We start from the raw sequence: 13,620 nt of genomic DNA, 5'->3' as shown, positions 1-13,620 counted from the left end.
CCACTGTGCCACCAGGGAAGTCCCCCAAATATATTCTTACCACATCTACCACTACGACCCAAGTCCAAGCCACCATTATCTCTTGCCTGGACTGTTGTAGCTTCATAACTGCTCTCCCTGATTTTACTCTTGTTCTTATACATTCTGTTTTCCACACAGCAGCCAAAATCATCTTTTTAAAATGCAAGTTAGATCATGTTACATCCTTCCCTAAAGTTTTCTGTTAGCCTCTTACCACAATTAGAAGAAATCCAAACTCTTTCCTACTGTGGACTCTAGGCCATATGTTTTCTGGCCCCTGACTGACTCTCTGAACTAATCTCCAGCCTCCGTCCCCCTCAGTTATTGCCCTAGCCACGTAGCCTTTTTGCTGTTCCTCAGATATGCCAAGCATGTTTTTACCTCCAGAACTTTGTACTTGTTTTCTTTGTCTAAGTCACTTTTCCCCAGATAGCTACCCAGTCCACTCCTTAGTTGACTCAGGACTCTAGTCTCATAGCACCTCCTTAGAGAGATGTTCCCTGACCACCTGCCTGAACCAACAGGCTCCCCAGCTGCCAGCCCACCTCCCCTACCCTGTCACTCCCTCCTGGCATTCTATTCTGTCCTCTTCCATCCCATTTCATGTTTGTTGTTCATCTCCTCCTCCACACAAACACACACGTATTAAAATATACATTTACTAGGGCAGAAACTTCTTTACTGCCATTTCTTTAATGGCTAGAGCAGTACCTGGCACAAAATATGTGCTCAATAAATATCAGTGAACTCTTGATTTAATGTTGTAATTCAGAGGGTCAACCAAACACTTGAAGTCCTAACTTTACTTCATTATACAATGCCACTTTACTTAATAGTCTCTCATTAACTATTAGGTGATAGAATAAACAAACTTGTGAACCTCATGATGGTATTTAAAATAACTCAGTTGTGTATCTGTTGGTTAGTTACTTAAGGTATTTTAGGGTATTTTTAAAATTTATTTAAACTAAAAAAAACAGTTCACTCATTTCTCCTGCTCCCCACCCCTCGCCTCTGGCACCCACCAAGCTGTTCTCTGTATCAGTAAGCTTAGGGTTTGTTTTTTTTTTAGTACATATTTTTTTTTAGATTTTACATATAAGAGAGATCACACAAGGTATCACTTAAGGTATTTCAGAGTATTTTTAAAGCAGGAAAAATTTTAGCGGATTCTTACTACCTCTATCTAGACTCCTAGTCCCCTAAACTATACCTACTTAGAGTTGGTATAGCTTATAACTATCAACTAAGCCATATTAGTTATGATAAACTAATTAGTTTAACATATTAGTTATGATAAAATGTGGAGAGTTGATGAAACAGATCATGAAGAGACGATATTAGCAAAGTACCTGAAGGAATAATGATCATAGAGGCTGCTTTTGCTGGCTTTGATATATACTATGTCTATGTGGTAAACCTTGTATATATATCACAGATATATTGTGTGTGCTAAGCCTTAAGGCACTGACAAAAAGTAGGGACCCATAAGACAGAAATACGTGAAATGAATTAGAAAAAGAAAAGACAGTTTGAACTTTTTATTTTTGACTTGCTAATATGATAAACTGAAGTAAATCTTTCTCCTTTGTATTTTAGTACTGCTGGCGGTGGACAGGTTTTAACTTCGGCTTTGACCTGCTTGTAACTTACACCAATCGATACATCATTTTCAAACGCAATACACTGAATCAGCCATGTAGTGGATCTGTCAGTTTACAACCTCGAAGGAGCATAGCATTTAGGTAGGATGAGATTTTCCCACCCCACTCTTCCTCACTCTAAAAGAACTATAAGAAATGAAATAAAACCATAATTTACACCAACAATAGTAGAACTTTGGTAAGATACAATATATATGAAACTGCAAGGAAATGATAAAGCTCCATTCCTACAAAATGTATTAATAATCAAAATTAAAAGACCCAGATCTAGTATGTCAGGAAGAAAGAATGGGCTGGAATATGAATGGTGTAGGATTGATACTGGGCTTGAAGCTGTTGCCTTGCTGCTATTCCTAGAAAATAAAAGGTCTAAACTGGAAATACAACAAGGTATTCTTAGAGGAAAACATGTCTGGTATTTTCCTTAACTTTCTATAGGATTTCAGATGTCCAACTTTGCCTAATAGTTGAGCTGGCAATATTTTTCTGGAGAGGATGCTGACAAAATGGAAAATAGCTTAATGAACGGATTATTTAAAAGTCATATATTTACCTTATACCATACACAAAAATTAACTCAAAATGGATCAAAGACCTAAACATAAGAGCTAAAACCATAAAAGAAGTCTTGGAAGAAAACAGGGGAAAAGTTTTATGACATTGAATTTGACAATGATTTCTTCAGTATGATACCAAAGCACAGGCAGCAACAACCACAAAAAAAGTTGAACTTCATCAAAATTAAATTGTGTGTCAAAGGACACTTAACAAAGTGAAAAAACAACCCATGGAATGGGAAAAAATATTTGCTAACTGTATATCTGATAAGACTATATAGAGAACTCCTAACATTCCCCAACAAAAAAACAACCTGATTCAAAAATGGGCAAAGGACTTAAATAAACATTTCTCCAAAGAAAATACACAAATGACCAATAAGCACATGAAAAGATGTTCAACATTACTAATCATAAGGGAAATGCAAATCAAAACCACAGTGAGATACCACCTCACACCCGTTAGGATGGCTAATATCAAAAACAAAACAAAAGTGTTGGTGCAGATGAGGAGGAATTAGACCCTTGTACATTGCTAGTAGGAATGTAAAATGGTGCTTAGTTTGTGGAAAATGGTGTGGCAGCTCCTCAAAAAATTAAATAGAATTACCAAAATGATCTAGGAATTCCTCTTCTGGTTATGTACCCAAGAGAATTGAAAGCAAGGACTCAAACATACTTGTACACATAGCAACATTATTCACAACAGTTAAAAGGTGGAAGCAACCCAGGTATTGACAGATGAACGGAAAAACAAAATGTGATGTATACCTACAATGGAATACTATTCAGCCTTAAAATGAGAGGAAATTCTGACATGTGCTATAACATGTCAGCTTGAAACTTGAAGACATTACACTAAGTGAAATAAGCCAGTTACAAAAGAACAAAAATACTGTATGATTCCACTTACATGAGGTACATACAATAGACAAGTTTATAGAGACAGAAAGTAGGATGGTGATTGTCAGGGGCTGAGGTAAGGGGAAATGGGGAATTCATGTTTACTGGGTACGGAGTATCAGCTGGGGAAGAAGAACAGGTTCTAGAGATGAATGGAGGTGATGACTACAGAACAGTGTGAAATGTGTTGAATGCCAAGAACTATACATTTAAAAATGGTTAAAATGGTAAATTTTATGTATATTTTATCACAATAAAAAAGGCATACTTGGGGACTTCCCTGGCGGCGCAGTGGCTAAGACTCCATGCTCCCAATGCAAGGGGCCTGGGTTCGATCCCTGGTCAGGGAACTAGATCCCACATGCATGCTGCAACTGAGAGTTCTCATGCCACAACTAAGGAGCCCATGTGCTGCAACTAAGACCTGCTGTAACCTAATTAATTTTTAAAGGCATACTTATAAATTATTTTTATATCTCAGATATAGATATAGCACAAGCTTTTATATCTCAGGTATAGATATAGCACAAGCTTGTAAATCTAAATGGAATCAGTTTATAGTTTGAAAAGACTTTAAATTCTTAACAAATAAAAAACTTAAAGATTTTAAAAAATTAAAAGAATATGGAAGAAAAAAGTAATTATTTAAGTAAGGTAGGGCTTATTTAAATTGATATGTGCTTTAAAAAATCATTAGTTTTTGTGTGTGTGTGTGTTTTTAATTCTAGATTACGTTTGGCTTCTTTTGATAGTAGTGGAAAACTAATATGTAGTAGAACAACTGGCTATCAAATACTTACACTTGAAAAGGACCAGGTATGTTTGATTACTTTTCTGTTAATTTTTTCATTATAGTATTTGCCTTTTGACTCCTCTTTTGAAAATTCTTAAGTAGATTTAATGTTTGATTTAAAGATTGGTTTGAGAATTTTTTGAAGGTAAGTATGGAAGTACCATGTTCACTTTTGCATAATTTACTCCATTCTACCAGAAGTGTAACTAAGACCAAAAACAATAATAATAAAAAGAAAACAGGGCTTCCCTGGTGGCGCAGTGGTTGAGGGTCCGCCTGCCGATGGCAGGGGACACGGGTTCGTGCCCCGGTCCGGGAGGATCCCACATGCCGCGGAGCAGCTGGGCCCGTGAGCCATGGCCACTGAGCCTGCGCGTCCGGAGCCTGTGCTCCGCAAGGGGAGAGGCCACAACAGTGAGAGGCCCGCATACCAAAAAAAAAAAAAAAAAGAAAACCAATTTGATTTGAGGGGCAGAGCTGACAATAAGGAAATAATTATTCATCCTGAACATGATCTTCACAAAGTTATGAATCTTAATTGTTTTCTCCATGTGTTCATTTATTTATACAGTAATAACATATCTTAAAGACAATCCAGTATATCTCCATAGCTCCTAGATATTAAGTGAACATTATCCTCTAGCACAGTAGGTTTCTAAAATGACAGATGTCTGTAATGTTCCCAAAATTATCTCTAAAGCCATTTGTTTTTTCATAAATCACATGCATGTAGAAGTTTCAAAATGTCATGATGAAAAAGTAAACCAGTTTCAAAAAGTAAAACGAGAGCTGTTAAAAATCAAGGATGTTTATTTCTAGTAAAGCTAACCACCATTCCAAAGGACATACTGTTTTAATAAAGGGTTTAGAGCCTATGGTTCACATAAATTATTAGAAGTTAGCAGTTTTCCTCAGACTGAAGAGACTCATAAAACATCAAAATTTAGCACTGCAAGGAACCTTGAAGTGATAGTTCTGACCTCACCTACCCTGTGTGAGAACTCCTTTAACAGCATTCTTATAGAGGCTCCTCAACCATTGTTGGAACTCTTAGTGAGAGGGAGCTCTGTTGTGTGGTGGGTGTAAGTGAGAGGGTAGGTACGTAAGAAGATTCAAATCTGCCTCCATTGGAATTCTCTGTTGGTCCCTCTCACCCTCTTGAGCTGCATGGACAATATCTATGTTTACCTTCAACTTGGAACTTCATTAAAAAACATTGTCGGGGCTTCCCTGGTGGTGCAGTGGTTGAGAGTCCGCCTGCCGATGCAGGGGACACGGGTTCGTGCCCCGGTCTGGGAAGATCCCACATGCCGTGGAGCGGCTGGGCCCGTGAGCCATGGCCACTGAGCCTGCGCGTCCAGAGCCTGTGCTCCACAGTGGGAGAGGCCACAACAGTGAGAGGCCCGCATACTGGAAAAAAAAAAAAAAAGAATTGTCGTGGCTCAAAGCAGCCAGAGACTTAATTAAAAAGCACCAGGCCAAGATAGTAGTTGTATTCCTAGTGTTCCTTGATTTGTTCATTCAGCAAACATTTGTGTCCCTACTACTTCATGCTAGGTTCTATGCTAGGAGTGGAGGAAATAAAGAGGAGCTTATATAGCTAAGTAGAAGGAGAGGGATGGGCTCAAAGAGTGTGTAACGTTGAGGGAGACATCTCTAACCTTTACTGTGGGATTGGGGACAGGTGTGGTTATTGGGGGAGGGGCAGAGACACAGTTCAGGGAAAACCTCTTCTGGACAAGTTGAAAAGTGAATGGATACCTGAACCAAGCCTCAGATGATGAGTAAGATAGAGGCAAGGGGGCTTCCCTAGTGGCACAGTGGTTAAGAATCCACCTGCCAATGCAGGGGACACGGGTTCAAGCCCTGGTCCAGGAAGATCCCACATGCCATGGAGCAACTAAGCCCACGTGCCACAACTACTGAAGCCCGTGCGCCTAGACCCTGTGCTCCGCAACAAGAGAAGCCACCTCAATGAGAAGCCCGTGCACCTCAACGAAGATTAGCTCCCACTCACTGCAACTAGAGAAAGCCCACGCGCAGCAACGAAGACCCAACGCAGCCAAAATTAAATAAATAAATAAATTTAAAAAGATAGAGGCAAGGCAGCACATGGGTCATTCAAGGAATGGAGAGGTTTGGAAGAGGAAGGGTTCAGTAGGTGTAGAGCCAGGGCATGATGGGCTATGGATGGAGTTTGGACTTTTTCCTGAGCTCTGTTAGAGAGCTATGGAAGGATTTTAGTTGGGGGGTTGCATATGTGTTTTATGTAGCTTATAGACGTTTGTTATAGAAAAATAGAAAATAAAAATAAGCAGAAAAAAAATCATACATAGTCCACTGAGAGATGACACCGCTGATATTTTTTTCATCGCCTATATCTTTTTTCCAAAATTTTATCTTACTGTTAACTATGTTGTAGCCTGCTCTTTTTCCACTTTGTTGTATATAGATAGCTTTTCTTGTCAATATATATCCACAACATCATTTTTATAACTGCATAAGACTTATTTTAGATATACCATAATTTAAATAATGCTTTTTTGGATAAAGTTGATTCTTTTTCACTATTATAAAAAATGTACATGTATCTTTATATGTTTTTCTGATTTTTTAGAAGATGAATTCCACAAAGTGGAGTTCTTGTCAAATAAATGGTGTATATATTTTCTTTTTTCTGTTTTTTTTGCGGTACGCGGGCCTCTCACTGTTGTGGCCTCTCCCGTTGCGGAGCCCAGGCTCAGCGGCCATGGCTCACGGGCCCAGCCGCTCCGCGGCATGTGGGATCTTCCCGGACCGGGGCACGAACCTGTGTCCCGTGCATCGGCAGGCGGACTCTCAACCACTGCGCCACCAGGGAAGCCCGGTGTATATATTTTCTAATGGCCAAATTGCCCTCCAAAACTACTGTCAACTTACACTCCCTCCAGTAGTACAGGAGAGCATACGCAACAAAGTGTATCATTCTTTCTAGTCCTTCTCCCAATATAATAAGTGGAAACAAATCATTTATTTTAGTTTTCATTTGTTTGGTTTCTGATATTTTTTTTTACTTATTGAACATATTGTGTAAATTGACAGTTTGTTTGTTTTTTTTAATTAAGGTGTTTGTTTTCTTGTTAATTTTAACACCTTTTATATATTAAGAATAATAACTTTGTGATATGCTATACTTTTTCCATTTTTGTAATTTATCTTTCACCCTTCATGAAACAGTCTATCAATCTCTTCCTTTAATGAGTTCTTCTTTCGATGTGCTATTTAGGCCTTCTAACTGGGATTATATAGTCATCTGGGTTTTTTTCCTATTCCTTTTATTTTTTCATTGGAGTATTTTGATACATCTAAAGTGTATCAGATGTGTCAATGTGTTTGAAATGCCATTTTTATCATATACTGTAAGGCCTTATATACTTGGTTTCATTTCTGAGATTTCTGTTTTACTGATTTTATTGTGGAGACAATAATGCTTTGTTTTAATTAGACTCAATTTAAAAAGAATTTTATTACCAGTAATGCAAATTCACCTTCACCCTTCTCTTTTCAAAAATCCCTGGGTTCTTTGTGCATGATTATTCTTCTGTATGGGGTATAGAATCATTTTGTCCAGTTTCCTCTCAAAAAATCCTATGAGGGTTTTGCTATATACTGTTAAATATAAAGTAATTTGTGAGAAATTGATATCTTCCCTTCTGGAATATGGTATTTTCTACATTTAATCAGGTCTTCCCTTACATCTCTAAAATTTAGTTTTCCCCCGTATTTATTCTTATATGTTTCCTGGAAGTATAATGCTAGGTATTTTATATTTTAATTACTAACATGAAATGAATCCTTTATAAATAGTTTTTGATGACTATAGGAAAGCTAGTGATTTTTATATATTTATTTTAAAACTATCCCTCTTACAGGACTATGCTAACTTTAATCCTTGCACTATAGAAGGATCTCTCAGAAATGTGTAAGAAGGACTAGAAACATGATAGTGGCAGAAGACAATTTAGAAGCTATTGCTATAATCCAGATCAGAAATGGTGAGAACCTTATGGAAGGTAGCAATGAAGATGAAGAAATGTTGATGGGTTCTAGAAATAAAGGGGTGCAATTGATAAAATTTGGTGCTTAAGTATGTGTGAGGGTGAGGACAAAGAAGTCAAAGATAGTACCTGGTTTTGTGACTTGGGCAACTTAATTATAGTGGTAATAATAATCCGTCCTATAATTACCGATATTTGAATTATAGGAAGGAAAATGAACATGACTTAAAGTGAGGGTGAAGAGATGATGAATTCAGTTTAAAGCATATTTAATTTGAAGGCATTGAGGTGAGAATTTGATAGACCAGTGGATAAATGGGTCTGGAGTTTATAAGCAACGCCTGGGCTAGAAATAATGATTGGATGAGATAAGCTACAGGAAAATATGTCAAGAATATGACAGGAGGGAAACCTAGGGAACACTGGTCTTTAAGGGGTGGGCAAAAAAAGTAACCTGGTGAGACATGTAAGAGCTGGGATGGGGAATCAAAGCCAATTGCAAGGGTGAAAGTATAGATGGCACAGAAAGAAAGGAAAGAATAGGTAGTATTCAGTAGCTGATGATTTGAATTTGAGCTGCTTTATGTCTAAGTGAAGATTTCTAGTAGGGAATTGGATGTATGGATCCTGGAACTTAGACCTATAAATAGAATGTAGGGCAGTAATAGAGCTATAGTACAGGTAAGTAGCATGAGCCTCAGAAAAGCAGAGAAGATAGAAATAACGGTCTGGAAACAGAGATGAAAACCCAGGAAGATACCACCACTCTGATGCTGTGATGTGTAGACTTCACTGCTTCCACTGCATAGTGGAAGAAGGAAAATGGAGCTTTTCTATAAAGATGCTTCGATGCAAATGTAGGTGTAAATTGAGCCCTCAGGTGGAGTTAAAGGTTTGATGAAGCTAGAATTAGGTCTGTCTAGTTTGGGGAGGGGAAATGGGGATTAATACAGTTCAATATTCAGAAATTGGTATGTCCATTCAGCCCCCAAGTGATGTCCGCATGGATCCCTTCTTTTCCCAGAGTTGGCCCTTTGATCTACTCTCCCCCACCAACCTTAACTATATTCAGATACCAGAATGCTAATCTTCCTTGGAGTCTTTGTTTGGTCGTGGTAGAGAATCTTGCTTTTGTCATCAGATACACATATCGTCAAAGCATATGTCCTCAACAAACTTAGTACATGTGCCTTCACTCAGGTTATTGCTACAAATGTTGACTAGTCCAGGGTGACTCAAGCATCTAAAGATCAACTATGATTTGACATAATTGCTCTCTGCTTAACCCAGTTAGCACCATCAGCCCAGGTGATTGCTTCACCTGACCTATCATCGTATCCATTTTGTTCACTAACTTAAAAAAAAAAAAAAACACCACTTTGCCCATTTTGGAGAACATAGAGATTGTGTGTGTGTGTGTGTGTGTGTGTGTCACATTTCTATTCCCTACCTTCTTTATCCAAATTTATCTTGCTGCTCCCCCAACACAAGCTGTGTCCAGTTGAGCCTTTGTCAATCACTCAAATGTTGCAGTTTTAGTCCCTCTTCATTGCAGGAGCACATGCTTCAGTTAAAAATTTTAAAGTCTAGATTTAAACAGTATTTTAATAGTATATTCTCCAAAATGTATAAAGGTGAAACTAATGCATATTATTTCAGTATCCAAGTATTTAAAAAGTAGGAGTTCTCATGTCAGTGCTACGGCTTATATTCTGAGGATTTATTCTGTTCACCAAATACTGCTGGTAAAGGGTTCCAGAGATCTGTAGCACTGAGTGAGTGAGGGTTCCATTCGTCACTCTCAGGTGTAGTATCAACTCCTGTCTCTGTGGAATTTCAGGTCATTCTCATGTGTATTCATGTAACTGAACCTGAAACTGATTTTACATGATAATGTATTTTAGGTTCCAAGAGACAAATAACGTGTTTGCATTAGAGACAGTGGGAAATCTTAGACAAGAGTGGGAACCATGCTTATTGGTGATAATAATGACTCCCCACCTTCATCCCAAGTATTTGCTATACATAAAGACCATCAGACGTTGAAGCCAAATGAGAAGTGTGTGTATTTGTGCACTGTATCTGTTCATAAAATATGTAGTTACTTGATTAGAAATTTTTCAGTAATGAAAATTACTACCGTTATTTATTACTTAATATATAACTGGTTTTGTGAGCCCTCTATGTGCATTGTCTCATTTAATCCTCAGTGTAATCATATGAGGTAGGTACTCTTATTGTCCCCTTTTACAGTAAGGAAGCTGTAGTTGATAAGGTCAGTGACTTGCCCAAGGTCACACAGCTAGTGGGTGGGAGTTTTGAGATTTGAGCAGTGACTCTCAGACTCCAGATGCATACTTTTAACCACCATACTAACCTTCAGTTTACTCAATTCAATAGTTTGGTTCTCTGTTTTATTTTGATAATGTTACTATTATTAAAGCAACAAATTTGTTTTATAGGAACAAGTAGTGATGAACTTGGACAGCAGGCTTCTGATCTTCCCTTTATATATCTGCTGTAACTTCCTGTATATATCGCCAGAAAAAAGAACTGAAAATAATCACCATCCAGAAAATCCAGAAAACTGAGGATCTCATCAGCTGGAAACAGTAGCACTTTGTAAACTTTTTTGGCCAGCTTTAATTTAATGGCCCTGCAGATATTCACATCTAAGGTGACTAACAGTGACAAAGGCCTTATGAACTGTTCAGATAATACAGAAGACTATTCTTATCCTCATTATATTTCTATGCATATATAAAAAAAACATTTTAAAGCCAAGAAAATATCTGTCAAACCGTTTGTTATAAAGATGTCGACTCATCTTTTTAATTTGGCATCAGTAGAAAATTGCCGTAGGTAAATTTCACATTTCTCTGCAACCAAATATAGAGTTAATTTTTAGCTTGAACTTTGATCCTACCTAATGTTAGTGAACCTCGATTATCCATCTGTAAGTTTTATTTTTATTTGGCTAAAAGAATGCTAAAGGAATAATTTGGCCAATTATAAATGCTGTTTCAGTTGGTGTGTTTAAAGCTGTCCTTTAATTTTTTCAACTGCTCTTTATGATTCCTCCTCCTAGTCGAATATTCTTCCAATCTATATATGTTTTTAATCATTAAAATTTTTTTTCATGGTTTTGAAGACTGAGGAACTTTTTCTTTAACTTAAACATTTTCATGCTATTTTATTTTGCTTTTTATTGATATTTAGCTTTACTAAGATTTTAACAACAAAAAAATCAGGTTCAGACTTTCAAATGAACTTGGATGGGGGAGAAAATCAGTTGGATTCTGAGGATATTCCTTTGCCTTACATGGTCTTTTCTTTGACATTCTGTACAACTCTATTATTAGGTCACAGATTATTTATGTACCAAATATTACACTTTAAACATTCTCATATTCTGTGATCTTTTTATTTATGTTCAAATTTTTTAAATTGGGAATTCTATTTCCTACTTAAGCTCAGGACTTTATAACCTCTGAATTGAGTGCCTTTGAGTTACACATGCTATTAGAAATCTCATAGTAAATGTAAATAAGGTCGGAGGATATCATATAGAAGCTGATAATAAAACATTAATATACAAATAGAACTTATTTTTGTCAAAAATGAGATGTACATTTGTCATGATTTATATATGTTGGTTTCTTGTGTTTACTGCTGTTTTGAAAATAGCCATGCTCATTGTCTTTCCAGTCAAAGTGAGTACTTTTTGTGGTTAATGTATATTTTTAGTATGTTTTAAGAAAAATGGGAATTACTTTTGTGTATCTGTACAAATAAATACTCATTTGGAAAAAAGAATCAGCTATTATATAAAATGACCAAAATAAAAAAATGAGTTGAAACCAGAATTTTTTTTCCAAGTTAGATTTTTTTCCAATTAGATTTAACTTTTAGAATTTATTGCTAGTTTTTCTTCCCTAGTGATATGTCCATAGATTCATAAATCACTTTTGTCCTTTCAAAATTCATCCTCATGGTAAATTTAAAGGAAGCTTTTAAATGCCTTCCCTATCTCCACCCCTAGAACTGTAGTAAAAAATCCAATAATTTGGCTGTATTGAGGCTTCATTTCTTGTTTTTGTATTTGGCTATAACTATATATCTCTTCCATGAGATGCTTTTGTTTTTTTCCTATCTATGGTAACATCAGAGGTTCCTCACCCTTACATATTAAAAAATATAAATAAATACCAAACAAATTGAATTCTTTGAATAATTGAATTTTTCCAAATCTTGGGAGTAAAGATACTTAAAATTTGAGTATATTAGTGAGTAACATTATTTCATTTCACTTATATGAATTAATCAAATTGGAATTACATATGGTTCCTGTCCATTCTTTGTTTCCTGGCCAAATTGCTTATGTCATTCACAGATAAAATAAATATTTGTTCAGTCATAAGTAGGTTGTGTTCTCATTGGAGAAACTGGTAATTGTCAGCTAGTACTTCACATTGATAGTAAAGATCTGCTTTTGTTTTCTTACCAAATACTTTAATGTTTGCATACTTTTCATTCTTTATAATTGGAATATTTTCAATAAAGTATTAAAAGTGTCAGCTGAAGTATCATATAAACTACTATATATGAAGGTGTTTGTCAGCTTTTGCCTTATAACCTTTGCCAAGTCTTTTTTTAAGCTGCAAGGGCTAGAAAACAATATTTACCCCCTAATAATTATTTTTACTTGGCTATCAGTAAAGAAGAGGTCCTTAAGAGAAAATGTTCTAGAGTTCCATGCTAAATTATTAAAGAGAGATATGAGTGTACCTTTCCTTTTTTTTTTTTCTTAAATAAATTTGGCTTGAACCTTAGCAAGGTAGGCAAAATTAAATGAATGTTGTAGTCATTAGCTTTTTAACCAAGTGTTTAGCAGCCAACATTTTATCACATTTCAAGTCTTTAAATAGGATTCATTGCCATCATTAATGAGCAGATTTCAACATCAAATGCAAAATTAGGGTTACCAAGAGTCAATTTGGCTTTCTAAATTTAAGTTAATTAAAATTAAATAAAACTTATTAAAATTTACTTCCTCAATCACACTAGACCCATTGTAAGTGCTTAGTTAACCACATGTAACTAGTGTCTACTGTATTGGACAGTGCAGATATAGAATATTTCCATCATTGCAGAAAGTTCTGTCCAACAAAGGTGATCTAGAATATTGGACTGTTAACGCTGAAACTATGTCAGGAGTTACATTCACTTAAAGATGAACCCATGTAAAGAATAGAAAGGATAATAGAGCCAGGGGTGCAAATGGTAGATAACTTGTCAATCACCTAGAACGATGTGTTGAATCATAATTTCAAGCAATGTGTACCTAAATCACTTGACTACATTCAAAAACAAAAGTCATTGTACAGTTTCATCCCAACCACAGAGTTTGCAGTTCTTCCCAAAGTCCACGGTACAGGGATACAAAAGCAAAAAAACCTCAAACATCATCAATCACTGTTAACTAGTGGTCAGACTGCATCTAAATTAGGGGGGAAATTACTGACTCAACAACGTGCATCCATTTGTAATGATCAAGTAGGATACTTTTGTAAAAGCTGGTGATTTTACATAAAATAGGACTAGAAGAGGTAAAACAAAGTTTAACCAAGGCTAAAAATAGTACA

At 36.2% G+C, this 13,620-nt stretch overlaps 1 protein-coding gene across 2 annotated transcripts in view; it reads left to right on the top strand.

Annotated features, from left to right (window-relative positions):
- The window catches only part of GMCL1 (germ cell-less 1, spermatogenesis associated), a 48,279-nt gene extending 36,438 nt beyond the window's left edge, over positions 1-11,841 (top strand). The window contains exons 12-14 of one of the 2 annotated variants that reach the window (XM_030877462.2): positions 1,621-1,766; positions 3,874-3,961; positions 10,438-11,841. In XM_030877462.2, the coding sequence (XP_030733322.1) occupies positions 1,621-1,766; positions 3,874-3,961; positions 10,438-10,566 (363 nt within the window). In that variant the 3' untranslated portion in view covers positions 10,567-11,841. The remainder of the gene's footprint in view (positions 1-1,620; positions 1,767-3,873; positions 3,962-10,437) is intronic. The other variant, XM_060309468.1, reaches the window with a different exon arrangement.
- The last annotated feature ends 1,779 nt before the right edge of the window (positions 11,842-13,620 follow it).

The sequence above is a fragment of the Globicephala melas genome, chromosome 12 (genome assembly GCF_963455315.2).
Source record: "Globicephala melas chromosome 12, mGloMel1.2, whole genome shotgun sequence".
NCBI classification, from domain to species: Eukaryota; Metazoa; Chordata; class Mammalia; order Artiodactyla; family Delphinidae; genus Globicephala; species Globicephala melas.
This window is presented reverse-complemented; position numbering and strand designations above follow the sequence as displayed.